Source organism: Ylistrum balloti, unplaced genomic scaffold (assembly GCF_031769215.1).
Source record: "Ylistrum balloti isolate Yb309-2 unplaced genomic scaffold, AGI_CSIRO_Ybal_v1 Utg370324, whole genome shotgun sequence".
NCBI classification, from domain to species: domain Eukaryota; kingdom Metazoa; phylum Mollusca; class Bivalvia; order Pectinida; family Pectinidae; genus Ylistrum; species Ylistrum balloti.
Window position 1 is genome coordinate 38,310 of NW_026782237.1, and position 27,680 is coordinate 65,989.

General features: G+C 35.3%; 1 protein-coding gene across 1 annotated transcript; it reads left to right on the plus strand.

The window, feature by feature from the left end:
• The first annotated feature begins 5,620 nt into the window (after window positions 1-5,620).
• On the plus strand, window positions 5,621-26,821 carry LOC132553417 (protein PRRC1-A-like). Its single transcript, XM_060217664.1, has 10 exons — window positions 5,621-5,699; window positions 6,630-6,835; window positions 6,980-7,107; window positions 7,569-7,606; window positions 11,518-11,570; window positions 12,361-12,509; window positions 13,214-13,268; window positions 13,831-13,940; window positions 22,109-22,266; window positions 23,191-26,821. The coding sequence occupies exons 2-10, from the start codon at window positions 6,739-6,741 to the stop codon at window positions 23,504-23,506; spliced, it is 1,104 nt and encodes a 367-aa protein (XP_060073647.1). The 5' UTR covers window positions 5,621-5,699; window positions 6,630-6,738; the 3' UTR covers window positions 23,507-26,821.
• The last annotated feature ends 859 nt before the right edge of the window (window positions 26,822-27,680 follow it).

Sequence of the window (27,680 nt, forward strand, 5' to 3'; positions counted from 1 at the left end):
ACACAAATTATATTATATATTAGGAAAATACTTTGAGAAACAGTTATTACGGTAAATACCAATGATATGAAGAAACAATTGTTACGGTAAATGACATTGATATTTAGAAAACATGTGTTATGCTAAAGATCAAATATCGAGAAGCAGTTGTCATTGTAAATAATACCGACATGGAGAAATAGTTATAACGGTAATACCATCGATTGGACAGACAGTTAAACTATTAAAACACGTGATAATCAAATCCTTTTACTTATTAATATGTTGTCCATGTTTGTGTAGATCACACTTGCAAACATGTGATTGTCCTTGTTTGCGGGAGAGTGTCACGCGGTACACTGACTAGTATTTGTCTTGAGCAGTCGTCCGACTCGTGACAAGACGGACTGATTCAGATCAAAATCAATTTCTTTCTTCCTTTGGCCTTTCGACCAATCAGATTTGACATACATGAACTATATTTACCAATGATACCACATTTTGGAAAGTGATTCACCCTTAAGTGGCAAAATATTGCATGAAGTACACATAAAATACGTCGAAATAGTAAATATGACAAAACTGACTGAAGACATAGATACATATGTATGCATGTAACTATATTGTAAGCAACAAGGATGGTAGTAAGATGAACTTAGAGATCATTGAAACAGATGTAGAAAGTATGGTACTTCACTTCTAGACAACAAGGTCATACATATATGTATATAGATAAATGTAGATAATTAAATATTAAACCGTCGTTAATCAACCAGAAGAAGATGTGTCCCAAACTGTTTAATTCGGATACATCGGCAAAACAGGACAGTTGCATGGATTTGTATACACTTGGCCTTCTTCTGTATTTGGATTTAAGAAGACTTTGCCGAATTTCTAGATAATACCTAGTGATGATTATAAAATGATATTCGCCTTCAATCTCGTAAATATTACGTTTGGTAAATTTTCGTTCTTTTCGCACAAGACGCTTTATACATTAAGTTTATGTTAACGAATTCTAATTCTGGTAAGTTTTCTTTGAATTTTAATGTTTTTGACTTTCATTGTGCTATTTTGTAAGGAAAAAACATTTGTTGAGTATTGCAAAATATGACCATAGGAGATGACGTCATAGTTTCTAGAAATTTATGTTGATAAAATAACAACATAAACCATTTTTTATCATTTCAAATGAAGTGTTGGTGACAATATTTGCCTCCCAGATGTATCCAAGACCATTATTAGAGCAGTCTTGACTAAAATCAGATAATTAGCTATCACCGTTCTCAGACCTATTGTCATAACATGATTTTAGAATACAATTGTCTGCATGCCTCAATTTTATCCAATATTTAATATATTCTAAAATTTCTAATAATAAGTCGGGCGCTTGAAGGAATCTCTAAATTTCGGAAGCATAACTTACAACGTTACTTACAAATGTGTCAAATATAGCTACAAAGTAATTGGGTTTCAATATAAAAATGTTTATCTCTACATACTCTAAAAACAGCAAGGCTTTCCTTCCTTGATCCGCCACCCTTTTCTAGGTTTGTCTAAATTAACCATTATACTTTATTAGTATACCTAAATATTTGAACTCATTAACTATATCTATTTTTTCACCATTATAAATAAAACCATTTTGCATTCTCCCTAAGATTTCCACCATTTCTGAAAAAAACTTTGGTTTTATCTTTATTGACCGTTACAGCCCACTTTAAATTATTACAATATTTGAGTACAAAGAATATGTAAGATCACTGCAATGTGGAAAAATTCTTATCTTTGTCTACAAAACTAAGAGCGGACAGTGTACGGGGGTGTTGAATCACTATTCTTATACTATTAAGGTTATGATAAATGTACTGCCGTGTCTGTGTACTTGTTCAGCTCTAGCGGCCTTATTGTTCAGCTTCCAATACATATGTCTGAATCTGTGCATCTGCCAAGGAATGAATTTTTTTTTTTTAAATGAGTCAAACAAGAGAAAAAAATGTCGATGATTAGGGAGATTGTCACGTTTTATTATTCAATTAAGCACGTTTGAATTGGTTATACAGTGGCATGTCGGAACGATATGGTCAAACTTGTTCAGTCTTCGCACAGTCGCGAGTCGTGTGATTTGACAGGTTTGTATTAGCTGAGTTACAGTAAGAAATGTCATTTTAAGTCTAGCGAGAAGAAAAATAGCTGTCACCTGTCAATTTCATGGCAAGCAATTCTCACCTGTATTCAGGTGTTCAACTGTCGCTAAAGTGACCGCATGTGGTTCTCTCTGGTATGAATAGACTATATGCTAATCAAGAAACTAGACAGGGACAGAGTAGGAAATTTCATATAAGCTGTACAAACCGTTAACATTATGAGAGATTAACGACAGGCTTGAAAATCAACACTGCTTTTGTTTCAAGGAAAAAAAACGATGGTACCTATCAGAGTGCGGACGTCTATGTCTTCTTTCGTGGTGATGATAGTCATTCATTAGGATAACAATTAAGGTGGTATTCACCAACAGTACAGATAGAACCCGTTCATATATTAAGACATCTTCCTGTATTCTCGTAAGAATTTTTTTTCTGTTATTATAATAGAATGATCAACGGTATATTTCAAAGCTAATATCTGAGTGTCGAACATAGTATAAGGTGAATTTTTCTAATAGATATGAAATTTATATTCAGGAAAAAAATACACACACTTACATACACCTACACACACACAAACACAACTAAAAGAAGTTTGAATACACGTGTATGTTTTTTCTCTTATTTCAGCGTTGATGTTTTTGACAAAGTTTCTGAGACTACTATACAATTACACCAGGGGTTTTCAACTCAAGATGATGAGATATCATATTGACGTAGTCTTTGTTTAAAACAGTATTAAATACAACATCGCCACTCTTTGTTTACTCCGATGTTGGGTGGGATGGATGGAGGTGTATAACACGAGCTTTATACTTTGTGTATATATGCAGATCATGCATCTGCTTCTCCACTCAACCGAAACAGGTGACGTACTGTCTAAACTCACAACTTGTCAATGTACACAATTCCCGTGCTTTTACAGCATCAACCAAGAACAATGTTGACAGAGGGCGATTATTGTTGATGTAATTATCTGTTATCACTCAATTCGTAATCACCTGCTAACGTGTTTTTCGCATTTCTTAAGTTTAATGACTTATAGGGGTTGTAATTGTACGTTTACAATGGTCTCATAGAGAGAAAAATGAAAATGGAATTTTTCAGTAAATATCTAATGAATACTTTGTCTAGAAGGGAATCGTTATTATATGATGGGAATTCTGTATTCCCTGATTTTTTGTACCATTGCTCCATGATGTTTTCCGTTTTTTTTCGTACAAGTTAATAGGGATAGATTTATGTATTCTTATACTTATTTCTGATATACATTTTACTGTGATTTGTTTGTTTATTTACTTGGTTTATCGCTCCACATTTTTACTCTACGTAATCCCTTTACCCTTTTGAGATTCGGTGACGTATTATATTTATTCAATTTGAAAATTGTTAATCTTTCTACAACTGTTTATTTTGAAATCTGATTTTAGAGAGAAAAATGATAAAAAATACAGCAAGGCTATCTAACATATTACACACATAATTCATTTGCTACAGTTTCACAAATAATTATGCGTCCCTGTCTGAAAATCCAGCATATTTAGTACAATTTTATGCCGTGGCGGCAGATGTCACCCGCGGATGCAGGAGCAGTATACTATATTTTGACATCATATTTGTCATCGAAATATACTACCGGTACAGTTTGATTGCTTGTCAATATCAACTACTGTAAAAACTAGGACTTAGAATGCAATCTAATTTTATAAAACTAGAGCAAAACTTGAAAGAACAAAAATATTTACACAGGAACTCTCCTGACACTCGTCGAAAGTATAGAATTGTCAAGGAGGCGGATATTCTCCTTTTGTACGTAAATTAACCCATACAGAGCACCATATATATACCATACACAATGTAGGTAGTTTTACAATTAGATGTTCAAAACTTCTGGATGTATAAAAAGTTTTACCTCCCTAATATGACCACCTTACGGACAAAAGTGGTCTTAGTAGCAAGGTGGTCTGGATAGTGAGTATGAGTAAGTAGACAGAATTCCCTTGGTTTTATACCGTTATACGGTATTCAACACAGTAATTGCAGCTGGAAAGCCAGTTAGACACCTTTAGATAAGACACCTGTTGATGTACACGGTGGAAACTATGCTAATTTTTATGACTGGTCAGTTTTCTGAAAAGTGAGGTGAAGTTCAAACCAATTAAGTAATTGGGACATTATGCTCTTTATGTTAATAGTAATATAGTATTGGTAATGATGCTTACAATACAAACAAACAAACAAAAAATACCGATATGTAAATCCAATCTCAAATGCGATAAAACTCGGGCAAAACATGAAAGATTTACAAGTAGACTTCTGAAAATAATCCAAGGCCATGTAAACTATGATCTACCAAGGTAAGTGATATATGAAGAGGATTCTTTTGACTGAAATGAAGTGTTCTTTACAACGACGCGGTCTTTAGCTGTGGTTTCACTGTACCAGTGTAGAGTCAGGATTTACTTCCGATACAGCTGAAGACACACTAATCAAATCGGTTTTGATGTTGTCATGTTGCTTACTTGTAGCATAAGCTTTCTCATATGACTGTCATTTGTCATGAACTCTCAATTAAACTTGAAATCATCGGTATTTCATGTGTAGTTTCTGTCGCTATAACACCATCGAAGATTTACCTTAATACTGAAGTTCCGTAAAACGGGGGACAAGTCAACAACTCGACTTCCCTTTGCACCAGAGCTTGCAACATTGTAATTCATTCTTGTTTTCTAACAGTAACTACATGTATTTTTTTCGCGTTAAGTTCCATTCTCACTCTGTGTTATCTCCTTTGAAATCTGAATTAGAATTCTCCTCTTTCTACAATGACAGTGTCTCAACGTCCTCCAACTCCAACTCCAACTTGTTTAAAGGCAGGTTAGAGAAAACAGTGGTCAGTGAAAGTTTTCAAACAGGAATCAAACAAAATTTGTAACATTCTTAATCATTTCAGTGACAGTAGCTTTGTCGAGAAATAAGAGATTGGTATATTTCTTCATTTGAATTTTGTCTTTAACGCCATTGTTTCTTCGGTGACAACAACTTGAATATTTTCACTGGCTACTGATTAACTCCAATCAACTTTGTGAAACGCATCATTATCATTATCGTCCCCATCATCATCATTAAAGTCAGGATAATTCGGACTATAATCGACCTGACCAGAGCCATTTAGCCAACCAGTGAATGGTGGAGCTTATTTTCGTAACAAAAATGACATGAGTAAAATTGAAGTGATTTATCGTTCAAATAAAATAACTTAAACTAATTTGCTGCAGATTTACAAAGAGGTATAAAGGCAGTCTTCTATCCCTTTTATTATAACGTTTATTGTTTGCACTCGATCGGTCGGACCTAGTAGATGTCACTTTTGAGCTCGGAATGCTACATGACGGTCATGTTTATTTTTAGAATGGGGAAACACCGGATGTTTCAATTAAGATCTCGCAACGTGGCTATGACGTCACTTTTCGAAGGTGCCATCTTTCCAGCAGTCGTAAACACTGTCAACGTAAATAACAAAGTTTTCAACTGACTTAGTTGATTGTGGACGCGGATTCTATGGAATTGCAGGTATATGTAATGATATACTAATGCTTTGCTAGGAAACTGTAGTTGAGTTATAAAAATTGTGATCGGCCACGAAACACTTGCATCACCAGTTTCCGAGTGTCATCCGGTTACTAAGCTAAGACTAGTCGGGTACATACCAGTTTCTGAGTGTCAGCGCTCAGCACACCGATTTAATGGTGTATTGACGGACGAGAGTAGTACGTGTGACCTGTTTAGTTGAATGCACAGTAGACTTAAACTACAGGTACATGTATAAATCGTCTAAATGATAAAATCAGCGATAAAACATACACATTTAACACTGCACGATAACCAACAAACACAAAAAAAAAAAATTGATAAAAAATGCGGGTAGATAGTCAGACAGAGACATTTAAACAAACATTAATACATATTATATTGTAAACACGAAGCCAACCTAGCTGCACTGAACATGGCATCCCTTCATTTCAAAATGACTATTGCCCATTAGGCTAATAGTTGTTTCTTATTTATCGATGAACAGCAGTCTTATCTTATCCACAAGGTGCACATGTCGCAAACGGAACCTTCAATTTTGTTATGAATTAGTGTTCCGTAGGTGCAGAGAGCGATAAAGACCCTAGCATCGAGTATGCACCAACTCTTTACATTCACAATGTGTATGAAAGTTGCTGTGATATTGATATCTATATATATCTATAAGGGAAAACTCCATAAACAAATTACTACCTGTATAATACATCATGAGGTTTTTTCGCTAAATTTTTTTTACTACTACCTGTATAATACATCATGAGGTTTTTTCGCTAAATTTTTTTTACATGTTCTTAAGGATATATGATGGCTGGTTTTCCTCTATAACAGGATGACATCACTGGGAGGTAGTTTTAAGTGACAGTTTTTCCTACGCTGATGAAATATAGTTTTATTTACATGATTTTCTTTCAGGGGATTTGACTATTTATATCTGGACATTGCTGACAGCAGAAGATAACAAAGCCCATAACTTGAGTTGATTTGTGACGATAAGACAAACTTTTCACCGAGATCAGAGGTCATGATGATGGAAGAATCATCAGATGAATCAGCAGAGATTATAACTAAGGAGGAAGCTGAACTGGCTTCCAGGATGCAGGATGACACACAGATTTCTGGTAGGTAGACCATGCAACCCATGTTACACATCAGACTTGAGATGCAAAGTAATATAGCTATATTATATTGAATGGTAAAATTTTGAAATTGGGAAATATCTGTTTCATGAAGATCGCTTTGTAATCATGCATGTTTCATTACAGATTCTCACCTCCCTAAAAGTGATGCTTCATTCCAAGCACCAGTTGGAGGTAGTTTTGGGGTCAGCCCCCCTGCTCCTTTGCCAGCATTTATGAATGTCAATCCTAATGATTCAGTGCAAAGTTCACAGGTGAGATCTATTGTCAGATCATTCTTTTATTTTACATTTGTAACCAGCTTATTCAAAGAATAGACTGGCTTATAGAATAAACTTCATAGTGCAGTGCTCTAATAAGTAATTAAATATGTTTTCTAGGATGTTGATATTCAGTGTTAGGGTACAGCAGTAGTTTTGGGCTTTGTTATTCATTTAGCAAAGTGAACTACATTGTATTCTCAATTATTCATTGATAGGAATTTTGATCTTTTGCTTGGTTTGATTTTTACAACAAGAATGTAAATATTGTTTGTGTGAAATCAATGAACATGTAGCTGATCATGAATCATAAACATTTTGATAAGGGTACCTCACTGAATACAATTGATATCCATGTTGTTGAGATGTGCTATCTATAGGCAAGCTGTGTTGTCCTCAAACACCCCTTGTATATACTAGCTGACTTTCTATAAACAATCATCTTGTATTTTCAGACCGGAATGTCAAGCGTTGCTAGTGGAGCACCACAACAGTAAGTAAACGTAGGTGTAGTATAGATTATAGATCTTTGTTTTTTGAGATCAGCTTTACAAACCATGGACAAAACATCAAGTAATGATGTATTTAAGTATAATAGAAACAATGGACAACAACACCACTGACTGAGTCCATATACATAATGTAATCTTTATATTTAATATCCAATACCACCAACCATCTTCTTTATCTGTAGGAATCACTGGATGGAGAGACTTTACCATGTTGCCCAATACTAATTGAATTTTCTTTCGATAAAACCTATGAGTATTTGAATTTCATCTGATTAGATTTTGGCATACAAGATTAAGGTCAAAGGTCACCATTAACCAATTTTGAAATAAAAAGCTTGTGTACAAGATCCCTCATAAACCCTTTGATAAATTGATCTCTCAATAGGTTTAGATCAGAAGTGAAAAAAATGAAGGGATGGGGGACTAAATATGCAAATCCCTGGTCACTTTGTATTTAGCTCACCAGGTGCGAAGGATGCCACTGTCCGGTGTCCATCCATCAACTTTTTACGAACGTGACCGACAGAGTAGATTTTGACTAAATTTGATCAGAAGCATCCTTAGTTAAAGTGCAATAAATTTTTTATAAACTGTAGGTCTTAGCCCCCTTGGGTGGGAAAGGCAGGGCCCCATAGAGCAAGTTCTTTAAGATCCTACGTTTACTGTAGGAATTATTGGATATTGTCGAAATTTGGTCTGAAGGATATTTTGGTGATGGGAAATCAATTTTGTGTAAGGGAGTAAGAGAGAAGCGGCCAAGTAGGAGAGAAAGAGCAAATTCTTAAAGGTCCTACTCCTCTTGTATGTGTATTAGATTTTGCATAAATTTGGTCTGAAGCATGCTTGGTTGAGGGGAAATTAATATTAATTTAGTATAAATGGTGGGTCTTGGGGGTCCCCCGACCCCAACCCCCTGGGCAGGGGGCTCAATAGGGGAAATTGGTTATATGTTTGAAACAGTTGATTGACTGGGGTTTAAGATCCAGATGAGCGATACAGGCACAATGGGCCTCATGCTATTAAACATCAATACTACTAATAACATGAAAAAGATCCAACATGCAGGATAACTATGTATTACTCTAGAAAATTGATTTACAGCGAACCATTTGATTTTTACATTTAATACACAACTTCTTTCTTGAAGAATACTTACATAAGGCTACTTTCTAGCAAACAGCAAAATTGGAATAAAACTAGAAGGTAGTTATGAATTGGAAGATAGAGAAGTTCTTACAGATTTATCTGTTTGTTTGAATAAAATTGAGGATCCTTAGTGACGCAGTTGAAGATGTTAATAAAGGCTGTTGAGAGAGTGAAAACAAACTGTGTTAAACAAGGATATCACTTCTAATGTGAGAGATCTTCCCAAATTAGTTCTTCTCTGTGGGAGATTTGTTTTGACATTAGATTTACAGACCATCATCTGACGATGGTTGGCTGTTTAAATCATCCTTCTCCATGATTTATTGTTTTCCAACTATAAACAGTCCTTCTTATTGCTCTTTCTTGAGAACTACTGGAAGGATATTTCTCAAACTTGATATATATGTTCCCCATATCTGTAGTTCAGCCCATTTAGTTTTGAGTGTGATCAGTAAAACAAATGACTGAGCTTGGATTTTGAAACTTTATTTTTGCTATTTTTTTTTTTAGAAACACTGGATGGATTTTTCATAACTTTATAATATGTAGGTTCCTCATGGTCCCTAGTTCTGCCCATTCAATTTTGAATCTGATCAGTGAATGAAAATGGCCAACAGGTGGCAATATTTTTTGAATTTCAAGAGTCAGATGTTTTTATTACTGTTCCTTAGGATGGAGAAGGACTTGATGGATCTTTTTCATATGTAGATTCCACCTAGTATCTAGTTGTACTCTTTTGACTTTGGGGCTGATCAGAAAAACAAATTGACTGACAGACTGTGCCTGTTCAATGTTAAGTCTGATCAGTGAAACAGACAGGTTTGATGTTTGTTATGGCTATTTCTGAAACCAGATGCAAATGTTTGCTTAAGAAAACAAAATGACTGGAGACCATCTAGGATTTTGATAGTTGAAGGTATCATCACTGTTTCTCAGAAGGTTCCTAGTGGTCTTGTATGAACATAAAATTAATTTCCACCATTCATTTTCAACACAAAATATAAAATAATTGTAATTATTCATAATTTATTTTACTAGCCCAGATGGTGGATTGTTCAAATTGCCCTTGGTCAATAATAAACAGTTATTATCATACAGTGGATACTGCTTAATATCATGTTCCATTTGTCAAGGCAGAATGTGATAATGAGCAGAATGTGACATTAATAGTTGACATGTTTTGCACCAAATGACTTGATTTTTACAGAAATTGTTTGAAGATAAAAATTTGTAATTTGTACAAATGACTTCAGGAATGATATTCTTCACCCACCTTGTCACCCAAAGTGACATTAATCAAGGGAAATATCACCACATATCTGTACCTGTTTTTCAGTGGCCATCATTTCTGTCTCTCACTGCCTGCCTAATCATTTACATACATTTTTTTTTGGTGAAAAATGTCAGATTTTAGTGAATTTTGTGAATTAGCAAAATTTTCACTATAAACTTCACTTTTTTTTTACAGTAGGTAAATCAATGTTTAAGTATGACAGCAATGGATATATAAAATGGTGTTTACCAGGTACATGCTATTTATCAGTATTTTCTTTTTCAAGGAGAGATGAATTTTAGTGTATTTTGCAATATGCTTAAAAATTACCATTCTAATAACAATATGAGACAGGATTGTATATTATATTTACATTCACAAATGAATTTCGTAATCTGAGACAAAAATTGGTTTTGAATTTTCTGCTTAACAAAATACTTTTCTATGTTAACAAGTTCAAATCTCAGAGTAGCAGAAATAGTATAAGTTCCTCATGTAAGTGATCAAAGGGATATTTTGTAATAGATTTAAAAGGTAAAAAAAAAGAAACCAAACTTTTTCTTTTGTAGAAATGCTTTGATTTTATCCCATAGTAATCTGAAACATTTAAACAGTGGTACTTACCCCCCAGGGGTTGAGAATTGTCAGGGGCCAAAAAAGTTAGAGAAAATTCTTTGAAATCCTTCTTCTGTAGGAATGCTCAAATGTTGTCCCAATTTTGTCTGAAGCATACTTGGATGAAGGGGAATTAATTTGGTATAAAAATAGGCCTTGGCCCACTGAGGTGGGGTTAAAAGAGGAACCATCTCTTCCTTTTGTGGGAATGCCTTGATTCTGTCCTGAATTGGGCTGAAGCATCCTTTGGTGAAGAGTATTAATTTGGTATAAAAAGTGGGTCTCTGCCCACTGAGGTGGGGCTAAATTGTGGCAATAGATGAATCAAATCTTCCTTTTGTGGGAATGCCTTGATTCTGTCCTGAATTGGGCTGAAGCATCCTTTGGTGAAGGGTATTAATTTGGTATAAAAAGTGGGTCTCTGCCCACTGAAGTGGTGCTAAATTGTGGCAATAGATGAATCAAATCTTCCTTTTGTGGGAATGCCTTGATTCTGTCCTGATTTGGTCTGAATAATACCTAGTTAATTTCATTTTGTATCAACCAGGAGTCTGACATATCAGAGATGTGCAGCCCAGTAGAAGAAATATCAGTTATTAAAAATCCTTCTTCTGTGCAAGGATGTTTTCCAAGCTTGATCTGAAGCATATTTCGTGAATGGTGAATCTGACTTCTGCTTGACACAAAGTCAGGATCCAATAGGGAATTATTTCTGAATTTATGTGTCATATTTGGAATTCATCGTTAAATGAATGAATAGCTAGATTATCCAGGTGTGTAATGCAGCATTGAGCCTCTTGTTATCAATACCCAAGAGTTTTCACATTACTATTGATTTTTTAATTATTTTTATTACAGAGTAACCATGACTACTAAGTCACCTATCACAGCTACTCAGGTGTCAGCTCCAGGTAAGATTTTTTTTCTTCCCTACATTGAAATGTTGCTGAAGCAAGATAAAGTATCTGGTATTTACCTATAACCTAGGTCATAACTGTCACTGTTTAGAGTTGAATATTAAAGTTGTTTGTTGTTGAAATTGGTTAAAATTGTTTGGATCTGCCCACTTTGAATGCCAGTGATGTACATGAATACCAAGTGAGCGATGCAGGCCAATTGGATCTCTTGTTTATTGTTTCGAGTATACGGAAATCTTCTGTAATAACTGTCACTCCCAATAACCTTTGTATGTTACAAATCACTCTTCCTCATGGACTTCCAAACTAATTTTGTGACATGCAATCACGAACTGAAAGAACAGATTACAAAATGATGATGTTTATTTACAATGTAAAACTTTGAATATATATATATATATAGACTCGCTTGCAAACACTCACTCACTCCCAAATAAAGAAATACAAATGTTATGTAGTTTCACAATCATGGCGACTGCAATCCAACTAGTAATGTGCAGACAACTCAACAGAGATAATACAATAGTTACTAACCTGTGGCTCAGCTTAATCTAGAGCCACTAATAAAAATACCACTTCGAGCAGTATCAGGCTCGTATATACCATACTTGGCATGAGCACTGTGCCCTCTAATCAGTTTAGATTAAAAATTTGTTACTACCATGATGAGATTATACATGATTGGATGAGTTCCAGAGCATTCCTTTCTAACGGAAATGATAGCAGTTTTCTTATTGTCAGTTTAACCTGAAGTGTTGCAAAGTTTATGTGTATGTTCCTACAGGTCCAGTGGCCACACCTTACGAAGTGAGCACACAGATACCAGCGGACATGATCCCAGACTCACCATCAGACATTCCGGGAGGAAGCACTGGGCTGTTTGGCTGGTTCTCCGGCAACCGAATTGTTTCTAAAGTCATGGAGAAAACCAAGGTAATAATTTGTCATGAGATGAAACTATGTCCTGAATTTGATTAGTAAGAAAAGATCAGAACTTTAATAAGTCCTGTACATTATTTAATCTTATATCACCCTGGGAACCAACATTTTACATCTAACTCAATGTCAGGGGATTGCATCATCTAGAACAATTTGAAATAGCATTGGTTTAGGATTATACTGGAAAGTAATATCGATGGATAGACTCATCATCGGGCATGGGCTTATTACTGGATATCAATTATTGTATTCATTTATCTCTATTTTGGTAAAAATTGGAAGGTATTCTGTAACAAAATATTTTGAGCAAAATTTATGTATAATAAGCTCTATTGGAGAAATATTTTGAAGGTAGTGAAACTTTATAAGCTTATATGTAGAAGCTTGATGAGTGTGTTCAAAGTCAATGTGACCTAGATAAAACTAAACAAAAAACATTCTGATACACAATTGTACCATATGTGCATGTAAAAGAGGATACTATTTTACAAAGCCTTTAAATAAAAGATTGAACATTTAGACTTATAATAGTAATCTGAAACCAAATGAGCCAGAATTTAAAATGAATGATGTGGAAGAATGTGGCTGAAAATTTACTAGAGAGTCATTACATCTCATGTTTTTATAGAGGACAGAAGAAAATACCAAAAAAATCAGATATTGTTTTCAGCTTTGCTGACTGTTTAATTTACTTACAGAATTCTGTGGAAAGTATGATTACAACTCTGGACCCAGGGATGAAGGAGGTTATAAGTAAATATTTACATTTGTGCAGCAATGCCATTACATTGACTACCCAGAATGATGTATGATTTATAATACTATAAATGCCATTACATTGACTACCCAGAATGATGTGTGATTTATAATACTTTAAATGCCATCCAATATGTGGCCATTATGATGTCTGTATAGAAGGCATAGAAATGGCAATGGTTTACCATCAACATGGCTTTTATACTTACCAATTACAATGTCTGTAACGAATCAGCATTGAAGTATAAATAAAAAAAAATTGGTAAACACTATCTTGTGCTTTTGAATACCTGCAAAGCTTTTGCATTTATAATAACCATGAATGCCATAACAGGACAGTTCAGTGTCCTAATTTCTATATAAGTTGTGGGATAATTGTTAGTAAGGCATGAATGAATGTGTGATGATTAATATATTAATAAATACTTATGTAAGAAACAAGATATCTTCTTAAGCGGAACAAATTGCAATCCTATAGTAGCTATATAATTTTGATTTAAGACCAAAATAACAAATTACAAAGAATACAGAATATGTTTATAATGTTTTTGATTTGTAGGATCTGGAGGAGATGTTGTGGTAGTTGTGACATCAACAAAAGAGACTAAAGTGGGAGCAGTGCGAGAGGCTTTTCAGACAGTGTTTGGACGTGCAACAGTCATAGGAATGGTAAGTTTTACCATGTTTAGGTCATCCAACTCACTTGTCAGATGTTGATGATGAGTGAATCAACAGATATTGTATGCTTGCCACCAGTAGATAATCTAACCACCTCTTTCACCAGTAGATTATCTAACCTCACTTAATCCTATTTGGGAGTTTTTAACAAAAATGACAAAAAACAAGGATATTTAAGAACATCAGTCATTTACACACATTAGATGAATTTAAGAGCTTAAGAATTTCCAATGATCAAACCAAAGCTGAAAGACAAGTAGAGGCAATTAAGACAGGATGCCAGAAAAGAAGGTGTCATAGGGGAAGTCAGGTTTATGGTCCGGGTCCCTGTATGGGCAAGAAAGATGGTGAAATTACTGCCAACATGTGGAAGTACAAAGAAAAGTTGAATAGAAGCAAATACAATGTACATAATGTAAATATGTTAGTTTAAATGTGTTGAGGATAAGTAGCGCTGCAGTCGTCCATAATAACTCATCTGAGGAACTTGTAGGAGATAATAAGGCCAGGAAACAAAATTTACTCTGCGTCAGTACAAATGCTGACAGCTTCCCTCCTAAATAAGATGGATGAATTCAAACAAAGATTTTTTAGCAAAAAATGGACCAGATATGATTGCAGTTACAGAAGAATTTTACAAAGAACATGGGTTATACATTGGATGAAGCTGAACTGGAGTTACTAATTATGAATTATTTTCTAGCAACTTTTTGGGCAAAAGTAGAAGAAATTGAGTGCGCTAGAATTACAGTTTGAAACGGATTGTGAAGAAAGTTAAAAATGTTACTGAACAAAAGCCTCTTATCTAATGAACATAATATAGATGTTTTAACAATTGTAACTGGAGACTTTAACCACCCCTACAAAGACTGAAGTGCTTGCAGTACAAAAGAAGTTAACAGTGCTAAATTTGTAGAATTCATCAGGAATAATTTTGTGTACCAAGTTAAGAACACTAGACATAGACATGGAGAAGATTCTTCATTGTTAAATCTGCTACTGGTGAATGAGATAAACAATATTAATATGATTGAATATTTAGAACCATTAGGATCCAGTGATCATCGTGCCTGTGATCACCATGTCATTAAATTTAAATACAATTGCTTCTCCGACTATGAAGCTGCCAATATTAAGACATTGAATTACTACAATGGAGACTTTGATGCTGTGACAGATGAATTAGACATAGACAGGGAGGGTGACATTAAAGAGAATGTGTGATTTATTCTTGGAAAAGCTCAGTATAGAAATAGGGATACATATTCCTAAAAGTAAACCAAGAAATACTAAGGTCTCCATTCCACTTAGCAAGGAGACGGTGAAAAGCATAAGGACTAAAAATAAGGGAGAGGTACATACAAGACAGGAAAGGAAAACACCAGGAATACTGTAAAGCCAAGAACAAGGTGAAGCAGTTTATCAGTCACAATGAAATGTTAAAATAATGAACGACACGTCGAAGAATCTGCCAAGAGCAATAGTAAAAACTAATGGAAGTATCTTAATTACAAAAGAAAATCAAGGAATGGAGTGTCAGAGAAGATGGGTCTGTCATTGTGAGCAGTGATGAAGATAAGGCAGAAGTACTTGCAAATTTTTTTTTAAGTTTTAAAATTGCAATAACATAATGTTACTGAAATAGAAAGGTATCACACAAGATGCTGTAACTAACATCATCGTGGGAGAGGCAAGTCAACTCCTCCACAAATTGAATGTTACAAAACCGCCTGTGCCAGCCAAACTACACCCACAGACGCTACGTGAATTTCCTTCTTTATTCATGTTGCCGGAGATCACTGCTATTTTTATGGTACCTGAAGGAAAAGCATATAGTCACTGCTTTGTCTGTATGTCCATCTGTTCGTCCGTTTGTTTGTCTGTCCATCATAGTTATGTTTGGAGCATAACACAAAAACTACAAGAGATGTAAATTAAGACTTCATAGGTAGATATGTCTCAACAAGGAGAAGTGCAGTGCACTAGAACCATCACTCTTTGTTGCATAATTTAGGAGTTATTGCCCCTTGTTATATACTTAAATTTTGTACAGGGCACAACACAAAAGCTATAAGAGGTATCAACATAAAACTTCATAGGTAGAAAGATCTCAATGGAGGAGGGCAGTGCACAAGAATTATAAGTCCTTTTTGTTGCCCTTTGTTAATTTTCATACTTAAATTTCGTCACATTAAGGGAGCATGACCTGTCTCAGATGACTGTTGTTAGGACAGGGAACAAAAGGTTAGCCTCAAGCTACAGCTAGTCACTTTCACCAGCATTGTGTGTGAAATGATAGAGAAATTAATCAGATCAAGAATATTAGATTACATGGACGAAAACAATTTATTTAGTGATAGGCTTTGCAACAGTTGAGTGTTTTAGACAGATTAACAGAAAATCTAGATGGAGAAGTTATAAACATTGTTTACATGAACCTCATGAAAGCCTTTGATTAAATGCCACATCTTAGGCTTAATTAGGAGCTGGAAGTGTACAGAATACATAAAGTCTGTGGAACTGGATTGAAAATTTTTCTTTTTGGAATTACAAGCAGAATACCCAGGTCAGTGCAGGGATGAGTTCTGTTTGTGATATCTATGAACGACTTACCTTACCAGTGTGTTTTATCTGACATATTCCTATTTGTGGATGATACTAAAGCTTTTAGAGAGATACAAGACATCAATGACCTGGACCAGCTCTGTCTGTGGAGTGGAAAATGGTTATTAAAGTTCAACCCAGATAAGTTGAGGGATATAGCTATTCGCAATAGACGCAGAAGTACTGATGATCACACAAGTAGTGGTAGAAATATCCTAGAAAACATTGAAAGTGAGAAAGACATTGGAGTAACAATTGACAAACATGTTACATTTGAAAAGCATTTACAAACCCAAATGAACAAGGCAAACCAGATAGTCGAGTTGGTGAGAAGATCATTTATTTACTTAGACAGTAAAACATTCTGTTTACTATGCAAAGCATTGGGCTACCCTATGTGGAATATGCTACTTCGGTCTGGTTATCCTGCAAAAATAGGATACAGAAGTAATAGAGGATGTCCAAAGACGAGCAACAAGCATGCTACCACAAATGAATAACATTAAGTATGAACAATGTCTAAAGTGCCGGAAACTGCCTAACTATGAACAATGGCTGAAGTGCCTGAAACTGCCTAACTAAGAACAATGGCTAAAGTGCCTGAAACTGCCTAACTATGAACAATGGCTAAAGTGCCTGAAACTGCCTAACTATGAACAATGGCTGAAGTGCCTGAAACTGCCTAACTATGAACAATGGCTGAAGTGCCTGAAACTGCTTAACTATGAACAATGGCTGAAGTGCCTGAAACTGCCTAACTATGAACAATGGCTAAAGTGCCTGAAACTGCTGACTCTAAAATTGAGACAGATGTGAGAAGATATGATAGAAGTGTTTAAAATTCTGAAAGCGATATATGACCAGACTGTTACACTAATCTTGGTGAAATTAAATATGTCCAAAAAAACATGGGAAAACTCAAAGTAGCCAGGCAGTACTGTACCAGAGATATGAGGAACATATCCCTTAGGGTAGTAAACATTTGGAACAGCCTTCCTAAATAAGTGATCTCCCCCAAAGCAACAGAACAGTTCAAATACAGGCTTGACAGTTTGTGTGACCAGTAGATAATCTAACCACCTCTGTTACCATTTTTAGATAATGACAGTAGATAATCCAGATAATCTAACTACCTCTGTTACCAGATGATCTAATAACACCTCTGTTACCATAATCTAATACCTCTGTTACCAGTAGATAATCTAACTATCTTAGCTTTCTCTAGATTATCTACCTCTGTTACCAGTAGATAATCTAACTACCTCTGTTACCAGTAGATAATCTAACCACCTCTGTTACCAGTAGATCTGTTACCAGTAGATAATCTAACTACCTCTGTTACCAGTAGATGATCTAACTACCTCTGTTACCAGTAGATAATCTAACTACCTCTGTTACCAGTAGATAATCTAACTACCTCTGTTACCAGTAGATAATCTAACTACCTCTGTTACCAGTAGATAATCTAACTACCTCTGTTACCAGTAGATAATCTAACAACCTCTGTTACCAGTAGATAATCTAACTACCTCTGTTACCAGTAGATAATCTAACTACCTCTGTTACCAGTAGATAATCTAACTACCTCTGTTACCAGTAGATAATCTAACTACCTCTGTTACCAGTAGATAATCTAACCACCTCTGTTACCAGTAGATAATCTAACTACCTCTGTTACCAGTAGATAATCTAACTACCTCTGTTACCAGTAGATAATCTAACCACCTCTGTTACCAGTAGATAATCTAACTACCTCTGTTACCAGTAGATAATCTAACTACCTCTGTTACCAGTAGATAATCTAACCACCTCTGTTACCAGTAGATAATCTACCTCTGTTACCAGTAGATAATCTACCTCTGCTACCAGTAGATAATCTAACTACCTCTGTTACCAGTAGATAATCTAACTACCTCTGTTACCAGTAGATAATCTAACTACCTCTGTTACCAGTAGATAATAACTACCTCTGTTACCAGTAGATAATCTAACTACCTCTGTTACCAGTAGATAATCTAACTACCTCTGTTACCAGTAGATAATCTAACTACCTCTGTTACCAGTAGATAATCTATCTACCTCTGTTACCAGTAGATAATCTAACCACCTCTGTTACCAGTAGATAATCTAACCACCTCTGTTACCAGTAGATAATCTAACTACCTCTGTTACCAGTAGATAATCTAACTACCTCTGTTACCAGTAGATAATCTAACTACCTCTGTTACCAGTAGATAATCTACCTCTGTTACCAGTAGATAATCTAACCACCTCTGTTACCAGTAGATAATCTAACTACCTCTGTTACCAGTAGATAATCTACCTCTGTTACCAGTAGATAATCTAACTACCTCTGTTACCAGTAGATAATCTAACCACCTCTGTTACCAGTAGATAATCTACCTCTGTTACCAGTAGATAATCTACCTCTGTTACCAGTAGATAATCTAACTACCTCTGTTACCAGTAGATAATCTAACTACCTCTGTTACCAGTAGATAATCTAACTACCTCTGTTACCAGTAGATAATCTAACTACCTCTGTTACCAGTAGATAATCTAACCACCTCTGTTACCAGTAGATAATCTAACTACCTCTGTTACCAGTAGATAATCTAACTACCTCTGTTACCAGTAGATAATCTAACTACCTCTGTTACCAGTAGATAATCTAACTACCTCTGTTACCAGTAGATAATCTACCTCTGTTACTACCTCTGTTACCAGTAGATAATACCTCTGTTACCAGTAGATAATCTAACTACCTCTGTTACCAGTAGATAATCTAACTACCTCTGTTACCAGTAGATAATCTACCTCTGTTACCAGTAGATAATCTAACTACCTCTGTTACCAGTAGATAATCTAACCACCTCTGTTACCAGTAGATAATCTAACTACCTCTGTTACCAGTAGATAATCTACCTCTGTTACCAGTAGATAATCTAACTACCTCTGTTACCAGTAGATAATCTAACTACCTCTGTTACCAGTAGATAATCTAACTACCTCTGTTACCAGTAGATAATCTAACTACCTCTGTTACCAGTAGATAATCTAACTACCTCTGTTACCAGTAGATAATCTAACTACCTCTGTTACCAGTAGATAATCTACCTCTGTTACCAGTAGATAATCTACCTCTGTTACCAGTAGATAATCTACCTCTGTTACCAGTAGATAATCTACCTCTGTTACCAGTAGATAATCTAACTACCTCTGTTACCAGTAGATAATCTAACTACCTCTGTTACCAGTAGATAATCTAACTACCTCTGTTACCAGTAGATAATCTAACTACCTCTGTTACCAGTAGATAATCTAACTACCTCTGTTACCAGTAGATAATCTAACTACCTCTGTTACCAGTAGATAATCTAACTACCTCTGTTACCAGTAGATAATCTAACTACCTCTGTTACCAGTAGATAATCTAACTACCTCTGTTACCAGTAGATAATCTAACTACCTCTGTTACCAGTTGATAATCTAACGTTACCATTAGATCATCTAACGACCTCTGTTACCAGTAGATAATCTAACTACCTCTGTTACCAGTAGATAATCTAACTACCTCTGTTACCAGTAGATAATCTAACTACCTCTGTTACCAGTAGATAATCTAACTACCTCTGTTACCAGTAGATAATCTAACTACCTCTGTTACCAGTAGATAATCTAACTACCTCTGTTACCAGTAGATAATCTAACTACCTCTGTTACCAGTAGATAATCTAAATACCTCTGCTACCAGTAGATGATCTAACTACCTCTGTTACCAGTAGATAATCTAACCACCTCTGTTACCAGTAGATAATCTAACCACCTCTGTTACCAGTAGATAATCTAACTACCTCTGTTACCAGTAGATAATCTAACTACCTCTGTTACCAGTAGATAATCTAACTACCTCTGTTACCAGTAGATAATCTAACCACCTCTGTTATCAGTAGATAATCTAACTACCTCTGTTACCTGTAGATAAACTACCTCTGTTACCTGTAGATAATCTAACTACCTCTGTTACCAGTAGATAATCTAACTACCTCTGTTACCAGTAGATAATCTACCTCTGTTACCAGTAGATAATCTAACTACCTCTGTTACCAGTAGATAATCTAACTACCTCTGTTACCAGTAGATAATCTAACTACCTCTGTTACCAGTAGATGATCTAACCACCTCTGTTACCAGTAGATGATCTAACTACCTCTGTTACCAGTAGATAATCTAACTACCTCTGTTACCAGTAGATAATCTAACTACCTCTGTTACCAGTAGATAATCTAACTACCTCTGTTACCAGTAGATAATCTAACTACCTCTGTTACCAGTAGATAATCTAACTACCTCTGTTACCAGTAGATAATCTAACTACCTCTGTTACCAGTAGATAATCTAACTACCTCTGTTACCAGTAGATAATCTAACTACCTCTGTTACCAGTAGATAATCTAACTACCTCTGTTACCAGTAGATCTAACCTCTGTTACCAGTAGATAATCTACCTCTGTTACCAGTAGATAATCTAACTACCTCTGTTACCAGTAGATAATCTAACTACCTCTGTTACCAGTAGATAATCTAACTACCTCTGTTACCAGTAGATAATCTAACTACCTCTGTTACCAGTAGATAATCTAACTAACCAGTAGATGATCTAACCACCTCTGTTACCAGTAGATAATCTATCTACCTCTGTTACCAGTAGATAATCTAACTACCTCTGTTACCAGTAGATGATCTAACTACCTCTGTTACCAGTAGATAATCTAACTACCTCTGTTACCAGTAGATAATCATCAGTAGATAACTACCTCTGTTACCAGTAGATAATCTAACTACCTCTGTTACCAGTAGATAATCTAACTACCTCTGTTACCAGTAGATAATCTAACTACCTCTGTTACCAGTAGATAATCTACCTCTGTTACCAGTAGATAATCTAACTACCTCTGTTACCAGTAGATAATCTAACTACCTCTGTTACCAGTAGATAATCTAACTACCTCTGTTACCAGTAGATAATCTAACTACCTCTGTTACCAGTAGATAATCTAACTACCTCTGTTACCAGTAGATAATCTAACTACCTCTGTTACCAGTAGATAATCTACCTCTGTTACCAGTAGATAATCTAACTACCTCTGTTACCAGTAGATAATCTAACTACCTCTGTTACCAGTAGATAATCTAACTACCTCTGTTACCTGTAGATAAACTACCTCTGTTACCTGTAGATAATCTAACTACCTCTGTTACCAGTAGATAATCTAACTACCTCTGTTACCAGTAGATAATCTAACTACCTCTGTTACCAGTAGATAATCTAACTACCTCTGTTACCAGTAGATAATCTAACTACCTCTGTTACCAGTAGATAATCTACCTCTGTTACCAGTAGATAATCTAACTACCTCTGTTACCAGTAGATAATCTAACTACCTCTGTTACCAGTAGATAATCTACCTCTGTTACTAGTAGATAATCTGTTTCTGTTTATCTGCTCATGTTTTCTTAAGGAAAGTTATTTGCAAACTGTTTAATTCTTTTAGGAAAGTCAAGCTAACACAGCAGCCCAACCTGTAGACTTCACAGCAGGTCTCAAAGGAGCTGAGGAACGCATACAGAATTTACGCCAGAAAGGGTCATTACCAGAAGGTCATCCTGTGGTGTCTGTGGAGGGATTTATTGTCGAGATGCTACCTGATAGGTCAGTGAGTGGGTTTATCTTGATGATATATCAGTGTAATGTTGTGATTGGTCAGTCTAGGTAATGGGTCAGCATGACGCTGTGATTGGTCAGTATAGGTAATGGGTCATATTGGTGTTGTAATTGGTCACTCTTGTTTATGGGTCCATTATTGTATGTTAATGGTTTAGTCTTGGCAATGCGTCAGTGTGGTATTATGGTTGGTCTTTAGGGGTAAAGGGTCAGTGTAGTGTGATTGCTGTCAGTCTGGATGGTGGGTCAGTATGATGTGATGGTCATCAGTCTGAGTGATGGGTCAGTATGGTGTGGTGCTTGTCAGTCTTGGTGATGGGTCAGTCTGTTAGATGGGTCAATATGGTGTGATGGGTCAGTATAGTGTGTGGTTGTCAGTCTGGGTGATGGGTCAGTATGGTGTGATGGTCATCAGTCTGGATGATGGGTCAGTATGGTGTGATGGTCATCAGTCTGAGTGATGGGTCAGTATGGTGTGATGGTCATCAGTCTGAGTGATGGGTCAGTATGGTGTGATGGTCATTAGTCTGTTAGATGGGTCAGTATGGTGTGATGGGTCAGTATGGTGTGATGGGTCAGTATGGTGTGTGGTTGTCAGTCTGGGTGATGGGTCAGTATGGTATGTGGTTGTCAGTCTGGGTGATGGGTCAGTATGGTGTGTGGTTGTCAGTCTGGGTGATGGGTCAGTATGGTGTGGTGGTTGTCAGTCTGGGTGATGGGTCAGTATGGTGTGTGGTTGTCAGTCTGGGGGATGGGTCAGTATGGTGTTGTGATTTGTCAGTATTGCTGAAGAATAACCATGTGGATATGAGAGTGATTGTAAGAGTCTGTACAAATCATATCACACAGAACAATGAGATGAATGCTGGTTGATGTATAGACAATATGTACACTACAATTTGTTTGTTGCAGGTGGTACGAGATCAGTTGTCTTCTTCTTCAGGATCCTGCCCAACACATAGAACTCCAAATGTTCTCACAGCCAACGCCCATCCCTGCAGAATACATACTGAAAGCTCAAGATGCTACACCCTCAGACTACCCTCAACGGTGGTCTGGCCTCAAAGTGACCATTGGTCAAGTAATTGAACAATCACAACCTCACATTGGACACGCTGATTGGCAGAATGCTCTTGTTGGTGTTAGTAGACGTGAATCATTAATGTTAGCTGCTAAAGGCCTTGCCTACATGTATAAACAGAGATTGCCAACATCTTTTGTTTCCTGAGAGATCTGTTTTTAATGGCCAATATTATGGTCATGTTCTTTCTGGTCTTGCCATGAAACGATGATTGAAGATTCCAAAATAATTGACATTACCTGTGATCCTGTGCTGTTTTTGGTTGTAAATTATCATCAAATGGGATGACTGAGAAGTTACTTTGCATAAGGAATCTGAATTATTTTACTGTAAATATAAGTTTTTTGCATGGAAGTAAACTAGTATGTTTCATTCTGTACAAGACATTTACATGTTATACAAACTATGGTACAAGCTTTTCAGTGTATAAGGAGCTTTAGGTGCAACATCAATCCTTCCTGATGCTATTTTTGAACCTTTTTGTTTCACATGATTAGTATTTATTATATGTAATTAACTTCATCAAATATCCTGCAGGATTTAAGAAATCCTTTATTGTCAATGTACCAAATACTGTAAACTTACATGATTTGGCATAATAATTATATTTTAGTGTTTTATCACTAATTTGCATATTAGAACAATGTCAAATTTGTTCATCCACAGTGATTGCTACATGGACAACCTACAGAAACTGTACTTAGTGCAATAGTTTAAGTACCAAGTGCATTAAAGTAAGATTGCTGCTAAATTATGTTTGTTTACAGTAGAATGTTGATGTTATATAGCTGCTTATTGCATGTGCAACCAGTCGTGCTTTTTATCTCAACATTGGTCACAATTCAATGGTTCAATCATACACCTACATGCAGTAACAAGTTAGTACAAATCTTGTAGTTTCAAAAGCTGAAATTGTAATGAAATTCTACACATCTATCTATCACTATATAACACTGTTTTACTGCATAACAAATTAAGGTTATGGCTATGATACTACATAATACTCATGTATTATTACAAAACATGATAATACTACGCTTCACTATAAAATACTACATGATGTTCTGTAATATTACACATAATGCTTTGTCATTTAGCTACCCTATTATCATTGCTATAACACACATCACATTGATTTTGTCTGTACAGATAACACTTTGTGGATCTGTAATTAATTGACAGCTCCCATTTTGCTTGTGACTTCATAGAGTCATGCATTTCCTCATTGCCAAAGATAGAGATATGGAATGAGAATTTTCAGATTTTATATTGGTCTAATAAAGTTCTATTTTCATGAATGATTGCAAACATATTTAAATCATCATTATGTGATTCTTACTTGTAGCCTGTCACTCATCACAGGTTTTCATTTTGCCTCATTAAAATGAAAAGTTCTATGATTTATTCCATAAATCTCATATGAATTGGAAACGCCTGTTCGATCTTTTATTCATGTCACTGAATAACACTAATCTTAAACATCATATTCCAAAACAGTAAAGAACTCCAGAAATCAGATTCCAATATCTGCATCAGAGCTAGACAGAGTTGTAAGGGTTTTTTCTACATCAGCTCTCTTGCAGGTGAACCAATTAAGCAGAGTCTGTTCTGGACTCTAGCTGCTGTATACATATATTAACTGTCAGTTATTGTGATGTTTTAAGTGTGAATCTGTCACTTGAACATAAATTTTACTGGACCTGTTCAATATCAAATGACCAATTGGAGCATAATTGTGTCCATTTAGAGTTTGAAAGATATTCTTAGGTGAGAGCAGTTTGATGATGAATATGACTGACATAATGATCTCATTGGGAAAATCCATGAATTCAATTTCCTTTTTGTGATATGAAGTTGGACAGTTTTGGTTTGAAATGTGTCTGGTGTTTTCACTGTTAACCTTGCTCTCATTTGGGAATGTGACATTTCTTCTTAGATTGACCAAGGTTTACATGACAGGTCTAGTCGATGAAGCAGAAGATGTTTACCCTTCCAGAACACCTGGTCCCATTCTCCTTGTATTTTCAGGATCTGTCCTTAGTTTCATCAGATTTGGGTTTGAATTAAGATTCCGCTGACATGCTGGTATTCTTTGTGGTTTTTGTATGAACTTGAAGTGTTGGAATGAGCTGAAGTTAAAGTTCACATTTCATTTGTCAAATCTGGTATCTATCTTCTTGAGGATCAAACAAATTCCTTTTCCAATCTGATTTACATTAAATATCTGTTACAGTATGGTATAGTGACATCATTACCAAATTATGGTTTGTACTCTTCCTGGCTAACATTTCTTTGAGCTTGTCAACAAAACTGTTCAAGTTTCTTGGGAGTCTGATGTTATTCTAACAAAAAATGGCCAAATTCTTAAAAACTGCACCAAAAAAGCTAGGCCAGCTCAGTAAGGTCTTTGGTAATTTTGTTTTTTTTTAAATTGTGCACAATTTGCATATTACACTTTCATTTTTTTAGTAGGTATCTGACATGCATGTACTCTTTCAGATATTTATAGCAAAAATGTTGAGGGGTGTATGAGTAAGGCTTACTGTGTTTAACTCAGTTAGAAAGTAGGACTTTCACCAATCCAGTTAGTTATACTGTTTTTTTGGTGATGGTGGTGGTGGGACTGCTTCTTGGGATAAATTTTTGAGGTTTAAATTTCATGCAACAATATTGAAGGTCAATATTCTTGAAAGGCTAACACATAAAATTATTTAATCCACCATCAGATGGTAATTTAAAAAAAATCATTTTGTTAAGTAATACATTTATTAACAATGCTTTTTGATACTTTATCTTGCAAATTGCCAGACAGACCTTTGAAGAGTGGTTTTCGTTGGTCCTAGTTGTACTATTTTGTTTGCAAATACGGAGAAAAATATGGACCAACCGAGTATCTGTTTTGTTTCAGAGTGAAAAGTTGTTACGATTTAGCAGTTTGAGTAGATCCATCTCTTACTCTACACAGGGTTTTGACTGGTCCTCATTGTGCATCATTACCTGAAGATCTTATGTTTGTAGGATAGAATGTGGTGCTGGAAAACATTCAGATCAAAATTTGTTTCTGAAAAGATCTTTCTCAAGCTGGTTAACTTAAGTCCTGGTTAAAAGATGTTTTTGGCAAGGTAAAACTTCAAGGTTACAAATTTTGCCGTCCATATCCTCTCAGCAGTATTAATTGTCAAAACAGGACATGAGGCCATATTTGTGGACATTTAGCTAATGATCCAAAAGAAAGCTTATATGACTAACAGGATTAACAATGGAGTTAATGAAACAGTATATACATCCAGTTCTGGATAACTTACAATGGCAGATTGTCAGAAATATATTTTTGTATGTATGTAGAAGTGAAAACCCAGAACACACCACAAAAACATCACTCTGAACATTGGAAAGATGTAAGAGAATAAACACAGAATTTTTTGTAATATTTTCTGTTATAAATAAAAACAAGAAATTTTACTTCTTTGTTGAGTTAAGTCTTTGTCAAGTGAAACAAGATATTGTTTTTGATGGGTTAATGGAAACATGAGTTTGACATCAAACAGAAACAATTAGCAATATTGCTATGTTTTTCATTTCTTGTGTTTTTGTGAAAAGCATGTGTTGTTGTGAAAAACAGATGGCATTCATGGGAAAGAAATCAAAATATGTATGTAGGAAGAGACATCTTCAGCTTTGAAAAAAAAGTGTATAGATTGATGAACAGGTGCAAGAATTGACAGAATGTGTGATAAACCATGCTTGATATCAATATGAAATAATATTGTTCAGAGTAAGTGTCCTTTACAGTTAATGTGAAATGGTTGAAAACAAAAGACCTAAAGATCCGAGAGACGGTCTTTGTGCAAAAATCATTAGCTCATCTGTTGCTGCATGTTTGATTTCATTTGGCCTCTAAAACACCTCACCCAAATTACTATTACAGAGAGCAGGGGCTGCCAGAATAATGGTCAGTGAGGATACAACCAGCGGATACAAGGAGACCCTGTCATAAATAACCCTGGTTCTTTAACAATGTGAAATGCAATAGTTAACTTTGAATATTGTACCATCCATTTTCAAATTATCTGATATTTTAACAAATGAGTATTCAATTAATGTACACAAAGTTTAAATAACCACATTTTTTAGACAGTTTCCTAATATTGTGTGCCATTCATTAACAGCTAAGTGTCTGTAATTCTGCACATAAGGACATTGACTGTTCATAGAGGAATGTTATTCCATAATAAAAAAAAAATGACATTAGTTTGAATGGAAAAGAATGCATGCATTTGTGCAGTTGTGGTATAAAATATATTGGTAGTTTAGGTCACTG

Coding starts and splice junctions, on each gene's coding strand:
- LOC132553417 (XM_060217664.1), top strand. CDS start 6,739: ATGATGATGGAAGAATCATCAGATGAATCAGCAGAGATTATAACTAAG. Junction 6,836..6,979: donor GGATGACACACAGATTTCTG/GTAGGTAGACCA, acceptor GTTTCATTACAG/ATTCTCACCTCCCTAAAAGT. Junction 13,269..13,830: donor AGGGATGAAGGAGGTTATAA/GTAAATATTTAC, acceptor TTTGATTTGTAG/GATCTGGAGGAGATGTTGTG.